General features: G+C 48.1%; 13 protein-coding genes across 13 annotated transcripts; 7 read left to right on the top strand and 6 right to left on the bottom strand. All coding sequences in view use genetic code 12, as the record gives it.

Moving 5' to 3' along the window:
- Window positions 1-108: 108 nt before the first annotated feature.
- On the top strand, window positions 109-957 carry POR1 (porin; the record flags this gene model as incomplete). Its single annotated transcript, XM_025482360.1, has 1 exon — window positions 109-957. The coding sequence occupies one exon, from the start codon at window positions 109-111 to the stop codon at window positions 955-957; it is 849 nt and encodes a 282-aa protein (XP_025336978.1).
- A 160-nt stretch (window positions 958-1117) lies between these two features.
- CXQ87_003900 (uncharacterized protein) lies at window positions 1118-2530 on the top strand (the record flags this gene model as incomplete). The annotated part of the gene is made up of 1 exon (XM_025482359.1): window positions 1118-2530. One exon carries the CDS (start codon window positions 1118-1120, stop codon window positions 2528-2530), a length of 1413 nt encoding a protein of 470 aa, XP_025336977.1.
- Window positions 2531-2553: 23 nt separating this feature from the next.
- On the bottom strand, window positions 2554-3018 carry MAD2 (spindle checkpoint protein; the record flags this gene model as incomplete). The annotated part of the gene is made up of 1 exon (XM_025482358.1): window positions 2554-3018. The coding sequence occupies one exon, from the start codon at window positions 3016-3018 to the stop codon at window positions 2554-2556; it is 465 nt and encodes a 154-aa protein (XP_025336976.1).
- Window positions 3019-4092: 1074 nt separating this feature from the next.
- On the bottom strand, window positions 4093-4902 carry CXQ87_003898 (2',3'-cyclic-nucleotide 3'-phosphodiesterase; the record flags this gene model as incomplete). The annotated part of the gene is made up of 1 exon (XM_025482357.1): window positions 4093-4902. The coding sequence occupies one exon, from the start codon at window positions 4900-4902 to the stop codon at window positions 4093-4095; it is 810 nt and encodes a 269-aa protein (XP_025336975.1).
- A 273-nt stretch (window positions 4903-5175) lies between these two features.
- On the bottom strand, window positions 5176-5952 carry SOL3 (6-phosphogluconolactonase; the record flags this gene model as incomplete). The annotated part of the gene is made up of 1 exon (XM_025482356.1): window positions 5176-5952. One exon carries the CDS (start codon window positions 5950-5952, stop codon window positions 5176-5178), a length of 777 nt encoding a protein of 258 aa, XP_025336974.1.
- Window positions 5953-6043: 91 nt separating this feature from the next.
- Window positions 6044-7522, bottom strand: GCN5 (histone acetyltransferase; the record flags this gene model as incomplete). The annotated part of the gene is made up of 1 exon (XM_025482355.1): window positions 6044-7522. One exon carries the CDS (start codon window positions 7520-7522, stop codon window positions 6044-6046), a length of 1479 nt encoding a protein of 492 aa, XP_025336973.1.
- A 468-nt stretch (window positions 7523-7990) lies between these two features.
- NMD3 (ribosome-binding protein) lies at window positions 7991-9517 on the top strand (the record flags this gene model as incomplete). Its single annotated transcript, XM_025482354.1, has 1 exon — window positions 7991-9517. The coding sequence occupies one exon, from the start codon at window positions 7991-7993 to the stop codon at window positions 9515-9517; it is 1527 nt and encodes a 508-aa protein (XP_025336972.1).
- A 699-nt stretch (window positions 9518-10216) lies between these two features.
- On the top strand, window positions 10217-12073 carry APG7 (Apg7p; the record flags this gene model as incomplete). The annotated part of the gene is made up of 1 exon (XM_025482353.1): window positions 10217-12073. One exon carries the CDS (start codon window positions 10217-10219, stop codon window positions 12071-12073), a length of 1857 nt encoding a protein of 618 aa, XP_025336971.1.
- Window positions 12074-12191: 118 nt separating this feature from the next.
- Window positions 12192-14698, top strand: CXQ87_003893 (uncharacterized protein; the record flags this gene model as incomplete). Its single annotated transcript, XM_025482352.1, has 2 exons — window positions 12192-14131; window positions 14179-14698. The coding sequence occupies 2 exons, from the start codon at window positions 12192-12194 to the stop codon at window positions 14696-14698; spliced, it is 2460 nt and encodes an 819-aa protein (XP_025336970.1).
- Window positions 14699-14924: 226 nt separating this feature from the next.
- Window positions 14925-15683, bottom strand: PUP2 (proteasome core particle subunit alpha 5; the record flags this gene model as incomplete). The annotated part of the gene is made up of 1 exon (XM_025482351.1): window positions 14925-15683. One exon carries the CDS (start codon window positions 15681-15683, stop codon window positions 14925-14927), a length of 759 nt encoding a protein of 252 aa, XP_025336969.1.
- An 853-nt stretch (window positions 15684-16536) lies between these two features.
- On the bottom strand, window positions 16537-18251 carry LSC2 (succinate--CoA ligase (GDP-forming) subunit beta; the record flags this gene model as incomplete). Its single annotated transcript, XM_025482350.1, has 2 exons — window positions 16537-17739; window positions 18222-18251. 2 exons carry the CDS (start codon window positions 18249-18251, stop codon window positions 16537-16539), a joined length of 1233 nt encoding a protein of 410 aa, XP_025336968.1.
- Window positions 18252-20607: 2356 nt separating this feature from the next.
- Window positions 20608-21267, top strand: CXQ87_003890 (N-acetylglucosaminyldiphosphodolichol N-acetylglucosaminyltransferase anchoring subunit; the record flags this gene model as incomplete). Its single annotated transcript, XM_025482349.1, has 1 exon — window positions 20608-21267. One exon carries the CDS (start codon window positions 20608-20610, stop codon window positions 21265-21267), a length of 660 nt encoding a protein of 219 aa, XP_025336967.1.
- Window positions 21268-22037: 770 nt separating this feature from the next.
- Window positions 22038-22835, top strand: CXQ87_003889 (rRNA-processing protein; the record flags this gene model as incomplete). The annotated part of the gene is made up of 1 exon (XM_025482348.1): window positions 22038-22835. The coding sequence occupies one exon, from the start codon at window positions 22038-22040 to the stop codon at window positions 22833-22835; it is 798 nt and encodes a 265-aa protein (XP_025336966.1).
- Between the last annotated feature and the right edge of the window lie 60 nt (window positions 22836-22895).

Here is a 22895-nt window from a genome sequence, read left to right as displayed (position 1 = left end):
GCCTCGTTTCCCCAACGGTGGGGCAGCCGCTCAACATATAAATTCGAGCCCATTCCTCATCCACGTTTTTCGCACCGCACCCACAACAAGCACCTTTTTCTTTTCACCATGGCCCCTGTTGCTTTCTCCGACATCCAGAAGTCTTCCAACGACTTGCTTTCCAAGGACTTCTTCCACTTGAGCTCCGCTGCCGTGGACGTCAAGTCCACCGCTCCTAACGGTGTCGCTTTCACCGTCAAGGGTAAGACCGCAAAGGACAATGCCATTGCCGCCTCTGTGGAGGCCAAGTACGCCGACAAGGCCACCGGCTTGACCTTGACCCAGGGCTGGAACAACGCCAACACCTTGAGCACCAAGTTTGAGTTGTCCGAGTTGTTGACTCCAGGCCTCAAGGGTGAGTTGGACACCTCTGTTGTGCCCAACGGCTCCAAGAACGCCAAGTTGAACTTCTTCTACCAGCAGTCCGCCGTCAACGCCCGCTTGTTCTTCGACTTGCTCAAGGGCCCTGTTGCCACCGCTGACTTGACCGTTGCCCACGACGGCTTCACCGCCGGTGCCGAGTTGGGCTACGACATTGCCTCCGCCAAGCTCAACAAGTACTCCGTCGGTGTCGGCTACGCCAACCCATTGTACACCGTTGCCGTGACCTCCACCTCCAACTTGTCTGTCTTCACCGCTGCTTACTACCACAAGGTTTCTCCTTTGGTCGAGGCCGGTGCCAAGGCCACCTGGGACTCCGTCAAGTCCTCCAACGTCAACGTTGAGTTCGCCACCAAGTACAAGTTGGACTCCACCGCTTTCGTCAAGGCTAAGGTTGCCGACTCCGGTTTGACCGCCTTGGCCTACTCCCAGGAGTTGAGACCCGGCGTGAGATTGGGCTTGGGTGCCTCCTTCGACGCCTTGAAGTTGGCCGAGCCTGTCCACAAGTTGGGTGTCTCCTTGTCCTTCTCCGCTTAAGTCCGTAGTATGTTTGAATAAACCTCTCTTTACTAACCCGTAGCTCAATGGCTGCCAATGGGTCGATTCCACCGAAACTACTGGGGCTCCCAATGTTACACCCGTACACCACCCATCTCAAGCCTAAAGCTCACTAAAGATGCTATAGTTACCAACCAGCATGGTCTACAAAAGAAAGGAGCCTGGTGCTCCGAATCCCAAGAACGGTGCTGATGTGCCTACTGTGCTTCAGGTTTCCAGACCTTTTTTCACCTTGGCTGAGCTTTCATACCTTCATTCAAACACTATTCCAGAAAACAAGAAGCTAGCATACAACCAGCGAAAACACCAGATCTTCCAGCTCCTTTTCCAGGTGGTCAAGATCATGAAGTTTCCGCTTCGTGTTCTCGCCACCGCCATGAACTACTACCTGCGGTTCTATCTTTTCAATCCGTTTGAAGAACCTCTGGACCAGAACCCAGAAAACGAGTCACTCACTGAACTCGAAAAAGACCCTTACTTGGTTGCCTACACCGCTCTCTTTTTGGCCACCAAGCACGAAGATTGTATTAAGAAACTTAGGGACATGCAGCTGGTGGCTAACAAACTTCGAGAGGTGGACCAGGATGTCAAAGTGGTGAACAAGAGCACCGGCACTCTGTTGCCTCTCATCGAGATGCAGCGCAAAATCATCATGAGTTTAGAATTCAAGCTTCTCCAGGTGCTCAAGTTTGATTTCCTCAACGGTGCCGCCAATGTGCCATCCGTGGATTACTTGGTGACGCTGTTTTCCAAAGAGCTCGGTCTCGATTACAGTCTAACGCTTTTCGGCTGGCTCGTGGCCTTTGACATAATGTCCACGCCGCTTTGCTTGGTGATCCCACCGCACTGTATTGCTTTGGCCATCGTCATTGTATCGCTTAATTTGGACCCTAAGGGTATAATCTCCAAGCACGGTGAGCCTGGATCCACGAAAACCAGCGAAATCCTTGAAAACATAGACTCCATGGCTCAGTTCCGCTGTCCTGAGACCCTTGTCAACGAGGGTATTGTCTATATCCTAGACTACTATGTGCATCAGATGAAGTTCTCCATTTTGAACGAGTACATCCCACCAGTCGACCCCGACACTGGCAAAGAACAAATCTTCAAATTCATGGACTTGAAGCTGCGTTTCAACGATTTGAAGGTTCTCAGCGAGCAGAGCGTGCTGGCGCCACAATTGCTCAAACAGGATATGTACTTGCGCAAATGGGACTACCTGGTAGCCTCAAGAGGTGCTGCTCGTTTCATCATCAGTAACAAGAGAAGGCGTTTTGACAAGGAGCTTGCAGTGATACGTCCACAAAACAAGCAGCAGAAACAGCAGCAACAGAAGGACCAAAAGGAACAGAAGCAGGATAGAGAAGATGGCCGTGAGCAGCCTGAAGCTCGTAAAGAGGGCGAATTCTGGGAGTCAAAGCTCAAAAACCAGGAGGTTTCCGATGAAAAAGAAAAGACCACAGAGGAAAACGGTGAGCAAGGAGAGATCAAGAAAGAGGAGATGAAAAACGAAGAGGTCCGCGAGGAAAATCAACGCAACGTCCAGGCGTAGCTGTGTATTCTATAGACAAGTCATTAACCAAGCTTGTAGCTTACCGAGGTACCAACCAGGTGATTATTTGTACTGAACGTGGAGAAGTCCACCTGGTCAGTTTCTCCGGTTATCATCTTTCCATCACCATGGGTATCTGCCCATTCACTGGGTATCCTCCTGCTATCGTAGCTCGGATCTGTGTAAACTAACACATTAAACGTGTACTCATCGTCTTGCAAAAATGGTAAGTACGATACCGAAGCGGTGATCTGGCGGAAGATCGCCTGGATCTCCCTTTGGATCTGTGCCTTTGGCTTTTCATCAGTCTCCTCGCCTTCTTTCTGTATATCTATTGAAAAGACCCATCTTTCGACGGTTTCGGTTGTGGCTTTATTTATTATCACGACAACGAGTTTCAGCAAGCGTCCGCCGTATATCCATTTCCGGAGCTGCTGCATGATGTTGCCAATGTAGTCTTTGACATCGTTATCGCTGCTCATAAGCATGGGCAAGTCGTACTTTCTGACAGTAACAAAATCTTCAGGGGGTATATGCCACGTTGGAAAAGAATGCTGTGTACGGCGAACTCAAAGAAATCCACCACGGTTTTGGAGGATCCCTTGAGGGCTAGCTTTGACGGTGCAACTGTCATGTGAACAGGTTGTGGTGACTAGGAAATGCAGTTGAAGTGAATGGGGTGGAATGTGTGTGACTGTCTCTGTGAATGTCACTATTATTTGAAGTATTGGTTGGCGTTTTGGATTTTTGGAAAGCGTGTGTAGTTTATGTTGAAGTAGGTGTTTCGCAATTTCAAGGTAGATATCATGGAAAAGTAAATACTCAGTGAGATGCGTGTAGGACAGGAAACTTACAATCATGGTTCAAAAATCGGAGATTCTGTAATATTTCTTGGAAATTGCTTAGTAGGATTATTTGATTGAGATTCACTTATTGAGTGATGTTTTTGTGAATTTTTCTCGTCATTTTGGGTAAATATGGATACTTTGTCTGTTTGGCTGCAATACACGTCTAGCGCTCACTATAAATCACAAGGAAGACCCACCTAGGAATCTAGAAAGAGGCGAATTTTAAATGTTTTGCCCATCAGCTTTCTAGAAAAGATTTCTGCAAATATGAAGCTCAATTGACCTCTAAGGCCCTGAATTATTGAAATTCGGCTCCAAATGGTGCCACTTCCTTTTAGAGAATTGGGAATTCCAGAATGTACCATCATTTCAAACCTTACTTCCATTAATTTGAGATTTCATAATTCCAAACAGCCAAATGTGACATAAATACTCTTACAGCTTCAAATCTCCGGTAAAGTTTGGGTGACTTTGCCATCCCAAAAGCCATCAAAAGAATCGACACCCATTACCTACACTTCTCCAGCTATTACATCGATACAGTCATCTATGGTAATTATACAGATGGAGCCGGCAGCTCTCGAACTCTTCATGTGGCCGGCTCTGCAAACGTCCTGCCCGGCCACTCAATTAATGTGAAGGTGGGCCTTAATTAAGACATCCTTTTCATTAAGCTTAAAAGTCAGCCAAAGGAAGCGAATGACCACCAACCACTCAAACATCAACGGATCCAAGCACAACCCACTCATTAACGTCACCCTCACAAAGAACCAACTTCAACACGCCGCCTTCCCAGGAAAGCCCATTGCCCAGCATATTCCACGAATCAGAGTCACACCCGTCGATTCCCAAATAGTCCAGAACCCGCAGACGAATGGTATGCCACAAGGCAGTATCGATCGGATGAAGGTCGCTATACACTAGCGAGAGATGAGGATTATATTCACCCACAGCCCAAGCAGCAGCTTCGCTGGCCAGCTCACGTTGAAGCTTTCCGGTATCAACATCCACTTCTTTAGCCTCTTTTGTCAGTTTCCTTCTTACGAGGTTCCCGCTGTGGTCCTTATGGTACAAGTGGGGGTTCTTCTGCTGGTGCTCTGCCTTCGTCTTGGCTGGTAGCAAAACGAAAAGCTCCTGAACAATACGTGCAAACAGGTAGAGCGTAGGCTCAGCCAAAACCTGGAAGTAGAGTTTCTGAAAGTACTTTCTTTGGCTGGTTACCTTGCCCAAACGAATCCACGGAGTGTCTGATTTCGGAAGCAGCAGAAGCGCCGCAGCACACAGAGAAAGAATACGATTGACGTCGTCTTTTGGGTTTTTCATGTCCACCGCCAAATTGGTGGAAACAGTGATGTGAGGCTCGAACCGTGGGGGCAGTCCTGGAAACACAGTGTTAAGCAGGCCCATGACGGTTTGCAATTTATCCTGGACACCCAGGTTCTTCTTTGGACATAGCCACAATGCAACGCCTAAACCTGCGGTCAGTATGTGTGGGGCGTGGAGGTTCAGCTTGGACTTACCCATTGGTACTTGTTGATGAATATTCACTGTGCGCATTGATACCGACACGGAGGACTTATCAGAACCATCACCGCCGCAGGCAGGGAAACGAGAATGTGATTTTTGCTGGAAGAGGATAGAAAGTCTTTGGGCGGTTGGTAAAATGTAGCTCTACAGGGAATTGAGTGGCGGGTTTATTGTCTAATGGCTTCGTCACATGCCAATATCACCATTGAGCGGCACTTGAGCATCATCGCCAATTGACCAGCAGGCACCTCATAGGCGAGACCCACGCCTTCAGTACTTGGAAGGAGTGACATTCACGTTGGTGAGAGCTGCGTCGTTGACGAACCACGACACTGGCACACTGAGGTCGTTCACGTACTTGCATGGCAACTGCGACTCGGGCTTGTTGAAAATCTCGTCAATCACTGGAGCCTTACCCTCGCCCTCGGCAACAAACGCAATGTTGCTGGCCTGTGCCAAAACGGGGAAGGTGATGGTGATTCTTCTTGGTGGAGGCTTGGGCGAGTCTCTGATCAACGAAACAAGGCTGTTCTTCTCCTGGAGCAAAGCGTGACCAGGGAACAAGGAGCAGGTGTGACCATCGGGACCGCAGCCCAAAAGAACCAAGTCAAGATGGGCGTCGTTGGCGAAAAGCTTCTCGTAAGCCTGTGCAAGGGCCTCGTCCTTGCCGCTATCGGCACCTTCAAGCTGGCCGTCTGAGCCAGTGATCAAAGAAGCGTCAATGGCGTGAACCTTGGGCTTGGGAGAGCCGGCTGGCAAGCTCAGGAGCACTTTTTCGTTGAAAAGACCGTAGTTGGACTCGGCGTGGTCCAATGGCACAATTCTCTCGTCACTGAAGAAAACCTCCCATTTGTCCCACTTGACCTTCTGGGAGAGCTCAGAGTCGTCAATCAAGGCAGCTTTCAACACCTTGCCGAGTGATCCACCGGACACCGCAACTTTGAAAACACCAGCCTTGCTGACAGCCTCGTCCTGGATCTTGATTATGTAAGCACCCACGGCCTTAGCAACGTCGGAAGATTCCTTGTGTGAGTATAAAGAGACCATTGTGAATATAAGCTAGGAAGCAATTGATGATAATGGTTCCTTGGTCTCGCCCGCTGGTATGGATGTAAGCGTGTATGCACACCCAACGGTCTTAGTCCAAGTAGTGCGAATAATCAGCACTCTCCTTGATCTTCTTATTAAGAAACTTTTCAAGCTTTGTGGCGTTTTTGTAATATGTGGTCGTTTCGGCGTTGTACGACCGGCAGTTGTTGAAAATTAGACGGCAGTCGTAAAGGAACTGCTCAAACGACTCGTACTTATCGTTTTCAAGCTTCAGCTCCATCGTACTGAGATCCATGGGTTCCTTGATTACATCATAGTAATCACCCACTTCTTCCTTGTTGACAGGAACGGCGAATGGCCAGGCGGATGGATGGTTGGTGAGCTCCTGAAGAAGAGTCATCATGAAATTGTAGTGTGGCCCACGCTTGGGCTTCTGTGCTATCTTGTCCATTTCTTCCAGCCATCCACTTTCTAGAAGACCAGGGATGTCTTTCGCCTGAAGCTTGAAGTTTGGTCCGGCATTTTTGAAAACACGGAGACCTGTACGGACAATGTGGGACTTGGACCGCATCTTGATCTTTTTCTCGATCGCAGCTTTCTGAAGAAGAAGAATCTTCCCCAGATCTAGATAACGCAACCGGCTGGGTAGCATAGCACACTGCATAAGCGTACCGCCTTCGTAGTCCTTGATGTATCCCATCCATACCAGCTTGTCTAGGGTGATTTCTTTGGTGAAGCCCTGCTTCTTGAAGTACCCAATGGCGTAGTTGTCGGCGTAGGTGAGGAAGTATTTAACGGGAGAGGTTGCTCTGACGTAGTCCTTGAGGTGGTTCATCAAGTGTGCACCGTAACCACGGACCTGCTCTGTGGAGGAAATGGCACAGAACACAATCTCGGCAAAACCCCGCTTGTCAAACGGTCTATAAGTGATTCCTCCAACCACAGTGAGCGGTTTACGCACCACAGCCATGGATAAATGGGATCTATCGTACACCAAGCGCAGAATGTACTCTCTAGGCATCTTGGGCAATTGTTTCTGGAAGATGTTTTTGAGCCCTGTGAGCACTATTAGGTTCTCTCGCGTGTTGTCGTTGTTTACCACACGGAACTCGATCTTACCGTCGCGTTCCTCGAGCACAGACGGCCTCTCCTTGAAGGAGTACTCGACGCCATCAAAGTTGAAGGTGGTTATTCGCCTCTTTTCGTCTTCATCCTCGTCCTCGTCGCCATTCTCTTGTTCGTTGTCGTTTTCGTTGCCGTTCTCGTTTTCGTTGTCGTTTTCGTTTTCATTCTCGTCCTCGTTGTCGTTCTCCTCATCATCTTCTTTGACATCGCCGTTCTCCTTTTCTGTGAAAGACTCGTCGTTGTCCTCGTCGTTGTCCTCGTCGTTGTCCTCCTCTTCTTCCTGTTCGTCTTCAGATTTGATCTTCACATCCTCAGGCTTCGGGCTGGGCGACACGTCCGGCGATTCCGCCTCTTCTTCCTTTTTGAGTCGTTCTGCATGAGCGCCCTTGCGGATTTTCCTAGGCGCTTCGCTCGACGATGCCCCACGTTTTCTGTCCACCATGAGGTTTGGTTGAGTTTGTAGTGTTGAACTTTTATCAAGTGTGGGTGTGTGCAGGAGGTTGCAAATTGCCGAAAGTGGTGTCACCAAATTGAGCCCTTGAGACGTTGGAGGGGGATGAAAAATATTCTCGAGTATTGTTTAAACTATGAATTTTGATTTTGAAAGATGGTTCTCAGTTTTTTCCGAGAATTACGGACTCCTGAAGAGGATCTACTGACTAAACCTGTGCACCACATAGCTCCATAGCCAGAAGCTCAATTGAAAATCCAATCACATTGCCTGGGTCCAAAAGCTGTAGATTTACCGGATATACCATAATTAGCCGCCTGGGACCCTCTTTGGGGAATTTGGCGGAGGGCTGTTGAACCTGGGGTAAGCTGGTGTACGGGTGCCAAGCTGCCATTTTTTCGCCTCATCTCATCCCATTGCTCCATTTCTAATCACCCTTATTACGATTTCTGCTTCACCATGTCAGATTACGCCCCGCTTCAAACAACAGGCAACGGCCAGGTAGCCACAGTGCTCTGTTGCAACTGTGGTGTGCCCATGGACGGCCTGCTGGGGCTTGTAATGTGTTACGACTGTATCAAGCTTAATGTGGATATCACCGAAGGCATTCCTAGGGAGGCAAATATCTCTTTTTGCAGAAACTGTGAGCGTTTTTTGCAGCCTCCGGGCCAGTGGGTCAGGGCCCAGTTGGAGTCCAGAGAGCTTTTGGCCATCTGTTTGCGGAGACTCAAAGGTTTGTCCAAGGTTCGTTTGATCGATGCCTCCTTCATTTGGACAGAACCCCACTCGAGAAGAATCAGAATCAAGTTGACCGTTCAGGGCGAGGCTTTGCAGAACACCATCGTGCAGCAGACGTTCGAGGTTGAGTACGTTGTCATTGCTATGCAGTGTCCAGACTGTGCCAAGTCGTTTACTGCTAATACCTGGAGAGCCACTGTCCAGATCAGACAGAAGGTGTCCCACAAGAGAACGTTTTTGTACTTGGAGCAGTTGATTTTGAAGCACAACGCTCACGTTGATACCATTTCCATTCAGGAGACCAAGGACGGGTTGGACTTTTTCTATTCGCAGAGAAATCATGCCATGAAGATGGTGGACTTTTTGAGCGCCGTGGCTCCCATCAAATCAAAGAGATCCGAGGAACTTATCAGTATAGACACGCAGTCGGGCCTGTCGAGTTACAAGTTCACTTTCTCCGTTGACATTGCACCCATTTGTCGTGATGATTTGGTGGTTCTCCCCAAGAAACTTGCCCACCAGATGGGTAACATTTCTCGTCTTGTGATCTGCTCCAAGGTGACGAATACGATTCAGTTTTTGGACCCCAACACGCTTCAAACGGCGGACCTCTTGCTGAGTGTGTTCTGGAGAGCTCCATTCCCATCTCTCTTGGATGTTCCTCAACTTGTGGAGTTTATCGTGTTGGACGTTGAGCCCACTGGCGACGTCAAGGGCAAAAACGTTCTTGCCGATATCACCGTCAGCAGAGCGGCCGATTTGGGAGTCAATGACCACTCCTTCTATGTTCGTTCTCACCTTGGAGCCATCCTTCACCCTGGTGACCTGGTTCTCGGCTACTACCTCACCAACACCAACATCAACTCGGAATTGTGGGACTCGTTGGACACCGACAACACGCCCGAGGTGGTGCTCATCAAGAAGTACTACACGAGAAAGGCCAAGAAGTCCAAGAACAGACAGTGGAAGTTGAAGAGAATGGCAAGAGAGCACAACGACCTTGTGGCCAACGACGACTCCAGACAGGCCAAGCAGGAGCAGGAGCGTGCCGAAAGAGACTACGAGTTGTTCTTGCAGGAGTTGGAGGAGGACCAGGAGTTGAGACAGACCATCAACTTGTACAAGGCGGGCGAGCAGCCAGCACACACAGAAGAGCACGAGGACGACATGGAAGACGACGATCACGATGCGCCGGAGATTGCCATCGACGAGTTGTTGGACGAGATTGACGGCATGACTTTGGAGTAATTAGCATGGGTATACGGTCAAAGACCATTGGATAATCAGGCGGCATTCGTCATAATAGACTGGACCTGGTCGGAGGAATCTGTAGGCGGCAGGAGTAGGCAGCTTGATGTTTATGGAAGAGTTGGATTGTGAGGTTTGTGGAACAGTATTTACAGCGTTCATATGTTAGGACGATATGGAGATATTAAGAGGACATTGTGGGAAACTTTAGAATCATCTTGAGGTCACAATTCTCTATTGTATAAGTTTGGCAGCTTATCGGAATCAAGTGGTAAGACAACGAAATACAACTGTCATCGGAATATGGGTGCTGTCACATAGAACTTGCAACCACTATTCTGAACAACCATTTTGCAGCCACAGTAAGCCAAAATCAAGAAAACCCAAAAAGAGCCATTTTTACCTATGAAAGCCCAAATCCAATCATCTTAATATCTCACTTCCAAAAACTAAAACTACAATTCTACTAATGTGCTCTCTTTGCCACTATACCCTAAGGCCTTATCAATCTGCACCATGAGGCACTTTCAAGTACACCGGCCAAACCGCCAAAATTCAATTACCCCTCGAAACCAAAAATATCCTCCAAAATCAGCTAAATCCATAATATAAAAGTTCCTCCCACTTATCACTCTCCGGCCCACCCCTCCATCACCTACATCGTGGGTACCCCGGATAATCGCGCTTATCAACTACATCATGTCTTTGAAGTACACCCCGATACAGCTGTTTGTGGAGCTGTCCTTCTTCACCAAACTATCCGACAGAAAGCTCAACGAATACAAACTCGATGCTGGACCTCGGGAGATCCACGGTTTCATGACCCTGCCGCTTCATCTCAACAAGTTCAACGATACGCCTATCATCAACTTGGACTACTCCAGTTTCGACGAGTACGAGGAGAACCATACCACCTCGAAGGTCCCTGGCTCTCTTATCAATGTGAACACCATCGAGGAGTTCAAACTGTTTGATAAGCTCAGCAGCCTCAAGCTGTGGGGAGAGTCACTCAGAACGGATATGGAAACGGGCCTGTTCACACAGAAATTCTATCTTTTGGCTTTCGCCGACCTCAAGAAGTACAAGTACTACTACTGGCTTGCGTACCCGTTGCTCCACTCGCCGTGGCTGTTGGTGGAGCTGAGCAACAATAACGAGTACGAGCTTGAAATCGAGGAGTTTCTCAAGAGGAACCCGAAGGAGGCGTTCTTTTCCGTGGTAGACGAGGAGATCGTCGCCTTGGACACCTCCGCCTCGACCTTCGTCTACGTGGACGCGTGCCTCAATCGTGATAACTGGCCGCTGGTGCAGCTCAGAAACTGGCTCTACTTTCTTGCTCTCAAGGGCAAAAAATCCGTCAAGTTACTTGTTTACCGCAACAATGGTCTGTCTCAAACGCTCAAGTTGGCGTTGGACTCGGATTTTGACGTTCTGGAACCGCCAAAAGTGACGGGTTGGGAAAGAACAGTACAAGGTAAACTAGGGCCGAAATTGGCAGATCTCGGGTCGCTCATTAACCCACAGCAGCTTGCAGAACAGGCGGTGGATTTGAATTTGCGTCTTATGAAATGGCGTGTGGCCCCACAGCTCGATTTGGATATCTTGAAGAGCCAAAAGGTGCTTCTTTTGGGTGCTGGCACCCTCGGAAGCTACGTAGCCCGTGCTCTTCTCGGCTGGGGCGTGAGAGATATTACTTTCGTTGATAATGGCCGTGTTTCCTACTCCAATCCCGTGAGACAGCCGCTATTTGGGTTCAAGGACTGCTTCAGCGACATCAACAGACAGGGAGCACCCAAGGCTGAGAGGGCCGGTGCTGCTTTGAAGGAGATTTTTCCGTCTGTCAGGTCCAGGGGCTTCAACGTGACAGTGCCGATGATAGGCCATCCTGTGGCCGAAGGCTCCAATCTAGAAGATAGCTACGAGACTTTGGCCGAGCTCTTTGATGAACACGACGTGGTGTTTCTCCTCATGGACTCACGGGAATCACGCTGGCTCCCTACGGTGATGGGCCTAGCTCACAACAAAATCGTTATAAATGCTGCACTCGGCTTTGACTCCTACCTTGTCATGAGACATGGTTCTCTCGAAATGGAGAACCGTTTGGGCTGCTACTACTGCAATGACGTCGTGGCGCCAAGCGATTCTCTCTCAGACAGAACCTTGGACCAGATGTGCACGGTGACGCGTCCTGGAGGAGCTCTCATGGCGTCTTCCATTGCTGTTGAGCTTTTGGTGTCGGTGTTACAGCATCCCGAGAAAGAGCGAGCTTCGGCTGAAGAAAGCACCAAGTTTGGCCACGTTCCCCATCAGATCCGTGGTTTCCTCAACAACTTCCAGCAATCGAAGCTCTGGGCCCCTGCTTACACTTGCTGTAGCGCATGTTCTCCAGCAGTCATTCAGGGGTACAAGAAAGAGAAGTGGGAGTTTGTGAAGCGGTGTTTGAACAACAAGAGCTATTTGGAAGAAGTCAGCGGTCTTGCCAAGGTACAGGCAGACGCCGAAAAGGCTCTTGAGGAATTGGAGCTTGAGGACGATTTTAGCAGTGACGACTTTTGATTTTCAGCCATTTATCAGTGAGCGTAGATATTTCGCAGCCATTGCATACTACTACTACTACTACTGAGTCGCGCTCGCGAAATCAAAACACTATCGCATCCACAACACAACGTTACAGATGAGTTCAGCTCCGGTACAGGGACTTTCTGTACAGCTGCTGGCTGCCAATTACTTGAGTAAGAACGTGGCCCTACCTTCATTTGTCCTGTCGCTCAAACCACGGTCTTTGCTGGATATCTCCGATACAAGAACACAAGAAGTGCTTGTGGTGAGAGACCTCTTGTACGTTTTGATAGGCTACGAGGGCAATTATGTTCGTTACAGTGAACGTTACGACGCCACAAGAGTTCAGGATCGTATCCGTGGGCCCGAGTTCAAGACAGCCAAGCACTTGAACGTGGCTTTGAAGAGCATCACCAAGAAGCTCGCTACCTACGGCAAATGGTACTCGGGACTCGACAACTTTGTGCAGATATATGACCATCCGAACTTGGGAAGAGTGAACCAGCGACTTTGTTTTGAAATCAGGGGGTTTCTCAAGGAATACCAGAAGCTCATCTTGGAGTTTGAAGACCACGTCAAGCAGGCCCCGCTCTCGGTCACAGAGATGGACAACATCATAATGCAACGTTGCGCCAACACAATGGCCCATCTCTACGAGATTGTCAACACCATCCATATGAGGACTGAAGAACGTACGGAATCTCCGACTTTCAACTCCTTCCTTGAATTTGTCAAACAAGATCTCGAGATGAACGGCTCCATTAGCTCGTCAACCGATACAAACAAGTTCTCTGTATGTAAAGGTGGGGTCGTATTGCAGCTTGTGACTGAAAGAATTAACTCCTACAAGGGAGACTCCGTGGCATTTCAGTTTCTAACACAACTCTTCGACGCCATATCCACAGATTATGTATCCTTGCTCAATGAATGGCTTATTGAAGGCCACATACAAGATCCTTTTGGTGAGTTTCTCATCAAAAAGAACGAACTACCGGCAAACATCTTCTATTCAAACATGGAGAAGTACTGGAGTGAGCTTTATGTCGTCAAGCTCGACGGAGTACCGGACCAGCTTTCCAGCAAAGACATACAACAGAAGATCTTGGCGACTGGAAAATACTTGAACATTTTCCGCCAGTGCAGTGGGATAATAAGCTTCAAGGATCTCCCTGAGTTTGCCCAGGTCTCCTCCAACCCAATTGACAGTTTGTTTTCGCCAGACCTTCACTTGAAGATTATTCACAGCTACAAAATGGCAAATAAGCTTCTCTTGAGGCTTTTGTTAGAAGGCTACCAATTCCAGACCCTCATAGAGAACCTACACGAGACCTACCTTTTGAACAAGTCCTTTCAAATTGACAAGTTTATTACTGCTGCTTTTCACGATCTTTCAAGGGATAAACACGCGGTACCTACTGCGAGAGTCCAACGGCTTTATGATCAGGTCGTTCGGAAGCCTTCTGACGAGCCATCATCTGGCGAACCAAGTATATCGGACATTCTTCCTCACTGCGAGGGGTTCAGCGTGGACACTAATAACTTCTACGAGCTTGCAGAGGAGATCATTGCCATTGAATCCTTTGACGCCGATAAAGAGATGAAAGACACAGACTCTGTACTGAACGCCATCAAAAGAATTGTGAGTCAATCTTTGTCCAGACGACAGGCGTCTCTGTCCGAGTCGGAGAGGACTCGCTCGCTGCATGATGTTGATGCTATTGATCAGTACACTGTAGCAAGTGTGAACGTTGACTTGAGTCTTCCATTTCCCATTAATCTCATAGTTGGTGACAACTTTGTGTTTGAATACCAGCTTCTTTTCAAGCTTCAGATGCTTTTGAAATACGCAAGCATGGCAACGGATAGGACCTGGAAAGAGATCAACTTCTCCACTGTGTGGAGATACAGAGGATTCCATCCGTCCGTGAAGACCAGTGTGGTGAAGTGCAGAGCTCTCAATGCGAACGTGAAGGGTTTCATGAATCTTTGTCAAAGCTACTTCAATTATCTGATTGTTGAGGATAATTTCCTGACCTTACTTTCAATCCTCGAAAAGTTTTCAGTCAATGCATCGCAGCAAGTTGTCCCCGACAGAGCTCTAGCAACGAAAAGAACTTCATCAAATCCTTCTTCAATGGCAACGATGTGTTTGATGCAAAGATAAATGCCATGAGTAATAAGCAAGGCTCCTCTACGCATTCAGAGGAGAGCTTTGATGACGTACAAGATTTGAAAAACCACGTCGGCACATATCTCAACAACATGTTGCGGGATGCCATGGTGACTGACGGAAAGCTTCTTCTGAGTCTTCACAACGTCTTGAATGTTGTGATCCACATCAACAACTACATGAGCAGGCTCAAGAAGTCGTTGGTGTTGATGGATGAGAGACAGTTTGCTGCATTTAGACGAGACATGCCCGAGCGATTCGCAGACCTGGAGGTTAACCCCGAGCTAATTGGTCTGAGAGCGGCTTCGTTCAAGCAGATTGTGGATGCTTACACAGAGACATTTAACCAGGCGGTGAGTGACATGTTGTTTCTTCTTCGCAGCACCAGTGTTAGCGAGAATCACCATTTGCTGGGATTTGCAACGCAATTGGAGGCTTCCGTCGGGAGGTAAGTATATTCAAATACAGGAGGTGATTTCGACGGCTGTAGTATGATGAAAATTGGATGTAGAATCTACCAGAACTGACAACAATAGCTTCATTCTCCTTCTATTACGTAGCTTCGAAATGTGATTGCGCCGGTGCCAGCAATCAATTGCTTCAGCTAACTTGTACCCCCACCAATGCCTACTCTTGACCTCTACTTCGTATGTATATTGATGTATCGTGCTCATTAGATTAGATCTGGGTGTCGTCGGTGACGGTCTCGTTCAACTCCTTGATGAGCTCATCGGTCTTGGCGTCGTCGTAGACCTTGAAGCCGCCCTCCTTCGTCACAGACGCCAATTGAGCGTTCTTGCAGTCCAATTTCTCCTCCATCACCTGTTTCAAGATCTTGAGCGTCAAGAGCTCGGCCTCCTTGAGCGTCAACGACTTGTGGTACTCGTTTTGCAATTCCGTCTGAGCGCCCTCCGAGCCCGAGCCAATGGCCTTAGCGTCGTAGCGGTAGAAAGTACCAGAGGGTTCTGCGTGGTATAACTGAGGACCGTTTTCGTCAATTCCAGCGATCAAAAGCGCCACGCCGAACGGTCTCGACATCAAACGCTTCTCGCCCGAAGCACCTTCGCCAAAACGCAACGCCAAGTCACACACTGACTGCGTCAAGCTCTCCACTTGCATGTCCTCGTCGTAGTACAAGTTATGGCTCAAGGACGCCACTCTAGCATGGTCAATCATCAGCCTGGCGTCAGCAGTCAAACCCGACATGGCACAGCCGATGTGGGCGTCGATTTCCACGATTTTTTCGATGGAAGAGCTCTCCAAAAGCGGCGAAGTGACTCTCTTTTCCACACCCAAAATAACACCTTCAGAAGTCAGCACGCCAATCGCCGTGGACCCTAGTTTGATGGCTTCAAGCGAATACTCCACCTGAAAAAGACGGCCTTCAGGCGAAAAAGTCGACACGCCTCTGTCGTATTCGGATCTGGTGAGGAACATGGCGTTGTAGTAGTAGTTTTGATAGTGGCAACGTACCGCGACATTCAGGTTGCGAAACGACACAGGATGGAGGGATATGGAGGGATGGGAGATTTGGGGATTAGGGGTATTTTTGATATTTAAAGGGGTGAGGTTTGTTTCGTTTTGGGGTGGAATTTGGGTGTTTTCGAAATTTTGATGATTTTGGGGGTTTGGGTGGAAATTGGTCGACATGTTGTTGGTGGGTAACACTGAGGTGAGATATAGTATAGACAGAGCAAATGGCAGTGGAAGTAGATTGAGACTGGGTTAACCGATTATGATAAAAGTATTTGAAAGAAAATCCTTGTTTTAGGTAGTGGAGGGCAATTGACTGAAAGGTGGAATTAGAATCTACGGTATTGTCGATCTTACTGCTAGTGAGAAGTCGATTTCCTCAATATTCAGAGACTGCCTTTAGAGATAGAAGATGTCGAAAGAATCTTCCTACAATAGGCAATTGACAATAACTGGCAGTTAAGGATAAGTGTTACAATACACAATTGAGAATAATTGACTGTGAATAGGAGAAAACATTACAAGCTGTTAGTGTTGGACAGGTTTCGTTGGAATTCGGGTTATCTGTATTTCTCAGTAGCCATTAAGTACTCATTCTTCCTATCAATATTTGAAGCTCATTTTATTGAGCGATCCGTGACTACAAGCATTCGATTCAATCAATTGCAATCGAATTGTGATCTTGGAAGCATTACAATCAGTATAATCAATTTGTCGAGCAGCGATAAACTCCAAAAGAGGCTCATGGTTATTCGCTCTCCACTACTACATCTGTCCACTCTCTTCTAATGTGTATTTGTAGCTAATGAAGTCTAGCTTAAGCCTTTGGGGCCAAAGAGACAATCTTCTCGGCGGCAGGGTCCAAGTCCTCGAATGGGAACAACTTGAGACCAGAGTTGTTGATCAACTCCTTAGCCTTCTGCATGTTGGTACCCTGCAATCTGACGACAACTGGGATGTCCAACTGGAAGTTCTTGGTAGCGGCAATCAAACCCTCGGCAACGTAGTCACATCTCACGATACCACCAAAGATGTTGACGAAAATACCGTTCACCTTCTTGTCAGACAAGATCAACTCGAAAGCCTTCTCAATGGTCTGAGGAGTAGCAGTACCACCACAGTCCAAGAAGTTGGCTGGCTCACCACCGTACAACTTGATGATGTCCATGGTGGCCATGGCCAAACCGGCACCGTTGACAATGTTGGCAATGTTACCGTCCAACTTGATGAAGTTCAAGCCGTACTGGGCAGCCTCTATCTCCTGAGGGTCCTCCTGGGTAGGGTCTCTCCAGGAGAAAACTTCCTTCTGTCTGAACTCGGCGTTGTCGTCAAAGCCCAACTTGGCGTCCATGGCCAAAACCTTGTGGTCTGGGGTCTCAGACAATGGGTTGATCTCAACCTGAGTACAGTCCTTCTCGGTGAAGACCTTGTACAAGTTCTTGACGGTCTCAGCGGCCTCTGGGATAGCCTCCTGAGAGTAGCCCAACTGAGAGGCAACGTCCTTGGCCAACTCGTCGGTGACACCCTTCTTCAAGTCAACGGGGAAGGTCTTGATGGCATCTGGGTCCTTGGCAGCAACACCCTCAATGTCCATACCACCCTGGGAGGAGGCCACGATCATAGGCAATTGAGTAGCTCTGTCCAACAAGATGGCCAAGTAGGCCTCGGTCTTGGCGTCTCTTCTCTCGACAACGTAGACAGCGGTGACCTCCTTACCGGCCTCACCGGTCTGCTTGGTGATCAACTTGTGGTTCAACATCTTCTCGGCCAAGTCCTTGGCCTCCTCTGGGGAAGAGATCAACTTGACACCGCCCTGGAAGCCGTTGTCAAAGTGACCCTTACCTCTACCACCGGTCAAAGCCTGAGCCTTGATCACCAACTCGTTGGTGCCCAACTTCTGGGCGGCATCGAAGGCACCCTGTGGGGTGGTGGCGGCGAAACCCTTAGGGACACCAACACCGGAGGACTCCAAGATGGCAGCGGAGCGGAACTCGTGAAGAGAGAGGAATCTCTTTTGGATCTGGAGTTAGTATTGGCGGGGTGGGGGAGCGGAAATGACGTGAAACTAGCGAATCGTCTAAGAATCTTCTTCTGACATGTGTTGGAGCGGAGGGCAGGTGTTGATGTTGGTCGGAGATTGCCAGGGAAGTCAACGGTCAAATCAACGGGAATCTTCATTTTACTTTCAATTGGACAAAAACAGCCGATCAAACAGTCATTCTTGACACCCTGGCGCTTAGAGCGTCAATTCATCATCGAAACTCCTGGATTGCCCGGTAGCCGTTGTGGTACCTGAATCCAGAATCAGCTGGATCACGGCAATTCAGTCCAGATTTGCTTCTCTTTCGCTTCTCTTTCACCAACAAAATCAAAAAACCACCAAACCGACGGTGCCGCTAGGTCAATCGTTCAGAAACATGGACAATCTTGTCACCCGCCAATCATTGTAAAGGAGAGCCAGGAGGCCCGTTTCGCTCAATTTCCTCAAACATCAATACATACTTTCGAAGCACGGAAAACTCTGGACAACATTGTGGAAATTTTCGGTGGAATCAAACTTGGAATAGAACTTCGGGAAAGAAGACTGCAAGCTTTGGTGAAGTGCTGATTGTTTTTTCGGTGGTTTTTTTCTCCTATAGTAGTCCTCCGCGAACTCGCTACTGCCCTCGGACACGTATCGCCCTTGCTTACGTAATCCTGCAGAGAGAAACCGCCAAATATCTGGACACCCAGACGTCGTGGCAAAAATATAATTTGACATTCGGAAACATCAAGCTTCAGGCTACAATTCCGTGTTTTTCCTGGCTCAAAGAAGTCCATTTTCGGGGTTTTTGGGTGGGGATCCCCGGCCCAACTCGGAGCCCACGCACCGGCCTGGAGGTCGCGGAAAAACCCATGGCTCCATACCCCGGGCCGAGGTCAAGGGTTGTTTAGAGAAAGTGAGGCAAAATCGGTGGTTTTGGAAATGATTAAGAAGATTGTCAAGATGTGCTTCTGAGAGTTTCTGAAACTTCTTCAAATTGAGCGGGAATTCCAGCTTTCTTGTATATGGATGAAGATTGTAGACCTATTGTGGAGTTTGGCTGCGAAACCGTTACGGAGTCCGAAGCAGTCAACCTAGAAGTCAGTATGGGCAAGTTGGGCAAGTTGGGTGAACAGAGTTTGGACAGGGTGTTGTTGGTGAAGGATGTTCTGACTCCGACGGGGTGGAAATGGGAGAAGTCAGAGAAGTTGACTTTGGAAACGTGGGTCAGTGAGGGAGCTTAGTGTGAGACATGGGTGATCTGAACGAATATGAATGTTGTTTTGGGGATGATTTCGAGGAATGTTTTTTGAGAAGATACCATAGAAATCCTTACAGAAAAAGATATTCTGAGGGGGCAAGATCTCGTTTGAAAAGAGGCGATAAGAGTGGATCTTGGTGGGTTGAAGGTGATACACAGTTATGGCTTTGCATCGAAGAGGACCAAATGATCCGACTCAATCAAAGATCACTTCAAAGATGGAATTTTTAGGATATATTGACGAAGCTAATTTCGGTCAAGGAGGCATTCGTACGACAATGCAGCCTTTCCACACAAGCTGAGTATAAGGAGATACAATTGAGGAACAAAGGACTACCAGACCCATTTGGCCATCACTTAATTAGTCTCTTTTACAAAATTTTGAAAACAGCTCGCTGACACGAATTTATATACTTCGTTACTCTGATGCTCCAGTTGGATCACGAACCACCACAGCATTCTAACATACCCATAAAGTTCACCATTACCTCCAGTACAACAATTCATAAACTTCGTCTGAAATTGGAACAATAAACAGAAGAGAAAGTATATCAAAGGCAAACTATACATAATTCCGTCTCAGTCATCCAATTGAGTACTTCGAACCGCGAGGCATTGATTCCTATTTTAAGGTCATTAGATTCCGCCAAAGGAGAGGTTAAGTAACTTAAGGTTCGAATTGACAAATTAAATGAAAAACAATGAAACTTTTGCAATTCAGCCAAATCAATCCCTTTGCACAACGGCTACTTCATACTACCAAGAGAACGAACTCCTGACCATCTTCACATCATCCGCTCCAGAAAAATACAATCTAATTGCCCTTTGTCTTTAAAAAAGCAAATTGACTATTGGAACCAAAAAAATATGTGTTTTGCCTGGCGGCCCTGGAGATAGTTGTGCCGGGTAACCCTGCCTTCACACATAATAAGCGCAGCGATGGGATTTTTTTTCACCAACTACACCTACAAGTATGTTTACACAAACAGTATGATGATGAGACCTTTCAACGAATTTCTTCAGCTGAAACACCATGTGGAATAACAACTACAGAGCTTTTTAACACTGATTCATACACCTTTCACACTATTGGATTGTTACTAACATAACAGCATGGGAGACTTTGCCGACTGAATGAACCAAATCTGGCCTCACCAGAACGAATCGACTTCTCTCCATTCTTCTTTTGTGCTTTTGATACTTTTGCTACTGCTTTGCTATTGGTAGCCTCATGGTGCTGCTTTTCTCTTCCTCCACCTCTCCAACCGGCTGGAGACTTTTAAAGACCACGTTGTCAGAACGCAACGTTGCCAAAACGCAACGTTGTCAAAACGCTGTGAACTCCCTCCCGCCTTACCCCCGTCTCAACGCCACGTTTCACGCTGTTTCACGGCTGCTAGGCCCTGTTTCACCCTGTCTCAGCAGACACTCAGCCACAGGGCCATGAAACAAACCCCAAACCCGTCCTCTCTTTCCAAACAATCCTCCCTCTGTTGCCGTTCTTCCACACCCATTCTTTGCCGTCAAACAATCGGGCTCTTCTTGGCTGCCTAGATTAGCCTCGCTTAATGCGCATCATCTCATCTTCAACAACTACTACTACCATGTTGGAGAATCTGGGTGCGGTGGCGGCAACCGTGGCAGTGCTACTCCCGGTGTTTGCTGTATTAGTACGTCTTCTCTACGTGCTTCCCGCTCTCCAGCATCCTTCCAACCCGTCGAAAAAGGCTTCTTTGGAAGGCCACGTTATGATCCTTCTAGGGTCTGGTGGCCACACTGGCGAGATGATACGGCTTCTTCAGCCGTTGCAGTTGGAGAAGGTGAAGAAAACGTGGCTTGTGTCGTCGGGCGACTCGACCTCGTTGGAGAAGGCCAGGAAACTCGAGAGTTCCGTCAACAGCCAGTCGAGCTACATCACCTTGAAAAGAGCCCGTACTGTGGGCCAGCTGTGGCTGCTGTCGGTGGTGACGACGTTGTTTTCCATTGCATCTACTTTTGGTGCTCTTCTACGCCTCGAGTCGTATCCTGACGTTTTGCTTATCAACGGTCCTGGAACATGTGTGCCTGTGGCGTATGTACTCTTTTTGTTGAAGTTCCTCGGGCTCTGCCGCACGAGAATCGTGTACGTGGAATCCTTGGCTCGTGTGAGCGGCTTGAGCTTGTCGGGACGGTTGGTTTTGCCGGTGAGTGACCGTTTTTTGGTGCAGTGGGAGTCACTAGCGAGGCAGTACAAGCGGGCCGAGTTCCATGGGATTCTCGTGTGATGGTGCACGTTGGGAGTGATAAAATGTTAACCAAGTTGTGCTCCAATGGACGTTTCTGGCTTAAATGGAGGCTTCACCGTATTGAAGGTCATCACAGGAAGAGCACGACAGCCTCATCTACGCCGTTCGAATAAGCTGCCCAAATTGGCGTTCGGAATAGATGGCGCTAACGGAACAAGTCACGTCCTATAATGCTAAATTTGCCGGACAATGGCTTGAAGGTTGCTAGCCCTTGCGGCAGATCTGACCCTCTTACTGGAACTGAGGCTGCGAAAGAAGGGCAATCAATTGGTGTTGGATACTAAACAAGCGCACCTTGATCTCAGCAGAATACTTGAAAATTGTGCCAGAATACCTTGGTATTGTGCCAAAGTATGCTTACCGGTATCCGGCTTTCAATCTTCATTGGGAATGGTGGTAAGACAGACACCCGCAAGGGTCGAAAAACGATCGAGCTGGTATCGAGCCAACTCTCCTCGATTACATTGTCAAAAGACTGCTCTGCTGAGACTGTACCGCTCGAGGTCCCGTCGTATCAGCCTTTCTGGCATTCTCGACGGTCTGACAGGCGTGATCATAATTTTCAAAACCAGGGCTCTAAGCCCTGAGCCAAACCATATAATGACTTAATCAGAAAATAATACAACTTTTATTCATCACCTGTTGGATGCCCTGTAGATTCAGTTCATCTTCTTTCCTCTTATCTATGTGTCCTACACAGTAGGCGAGATGAGCATCAAGACCAACTACTCCATCTTTTTAAATACAACATGGTCAAGAGATTCAAACCACAGTACGATTCCGAGTCGGAAGACGAGATTGGCGATGTTATTCAAAACAGAAGAAACGACGAAAGCGACGACGACTTTTCATCACTCTCGTTTGGAGCCCTCAGTTCAGCTCAAAAAAAGCTAAGGCAGCAGCAACAAGAGGAAGATGAAGATGATGACAGCGAGGCCCTGTCGAGTGACTCTGACAGTGAAGAAGAAACATCCCAAAAAGGAAAGAAAAAGCACCAGCACAAGAAGAAAAACAAGCATGCTCCTTCAGAAAGCTCCTCCAAGAAGCCAGTAAGCAGAATCAGAGAGATCCCTGGACTCAAGCTGAAAAAAGACACCACATTGTACACGGACGTTCGTTTTGATGCTGCCTACGGCAAGGCCAACTGGGACAGGGTCAGAAACGACTATGCCTTCTTGGATGAGTATAGAAGAAACGAGATCAAGCAGATGCAGAGCATCCTCAACGACAAGAAAGAACGCTCCAAGCTCTCCCAGCGAGAGGTGGAGGACCTCAAGTTCAAGATCCAGTCGCTCCAGTCCAGGCTAGATACATTGAAGAATAGAGACCTCGGCAACAAGATCATCAAGGACCACAAGAAGGACCAAATGGCCAAGATGCGCAAGGGTGAGCAGGTGAATCCGTATTTTTTGAAGAAATCCGAGCAGCGTAAGATGCTCCAGAAGGCCAAGTTTGACAATTTGAAGGCGTCGCAGCGGGAGAAGGTCATGGAGAGAAAGAGAAAGAGACGGTTGGGAAAGGAGTTCAAGGCCATGGAGTTCCGTTGATGGGCAAGAGAGTTGCTGCTGGGAGATGCGGGGTTTGGTCATTTGAAGCAAATCTTCTGT

Source organism: Candidozyma duobushaemuli, assembly GCF_002926085.2.
Source record: "Candidozyma duobushaemuli strain B09383 chromosome Unknown D_B09383, whole genome shotgun sequence".
Classification (NCBI taxonomy): domain Eukaryota; kingdom Fungi; phylum Ascomycota; class Pichiomycetes; order Serinales; family Metschnikowiaceae; genus Candidozyma; species Candidozyma duobushaemuli.
This window is presented reverse-complemented; position numbering and strand designations above follow the sequence as displayed.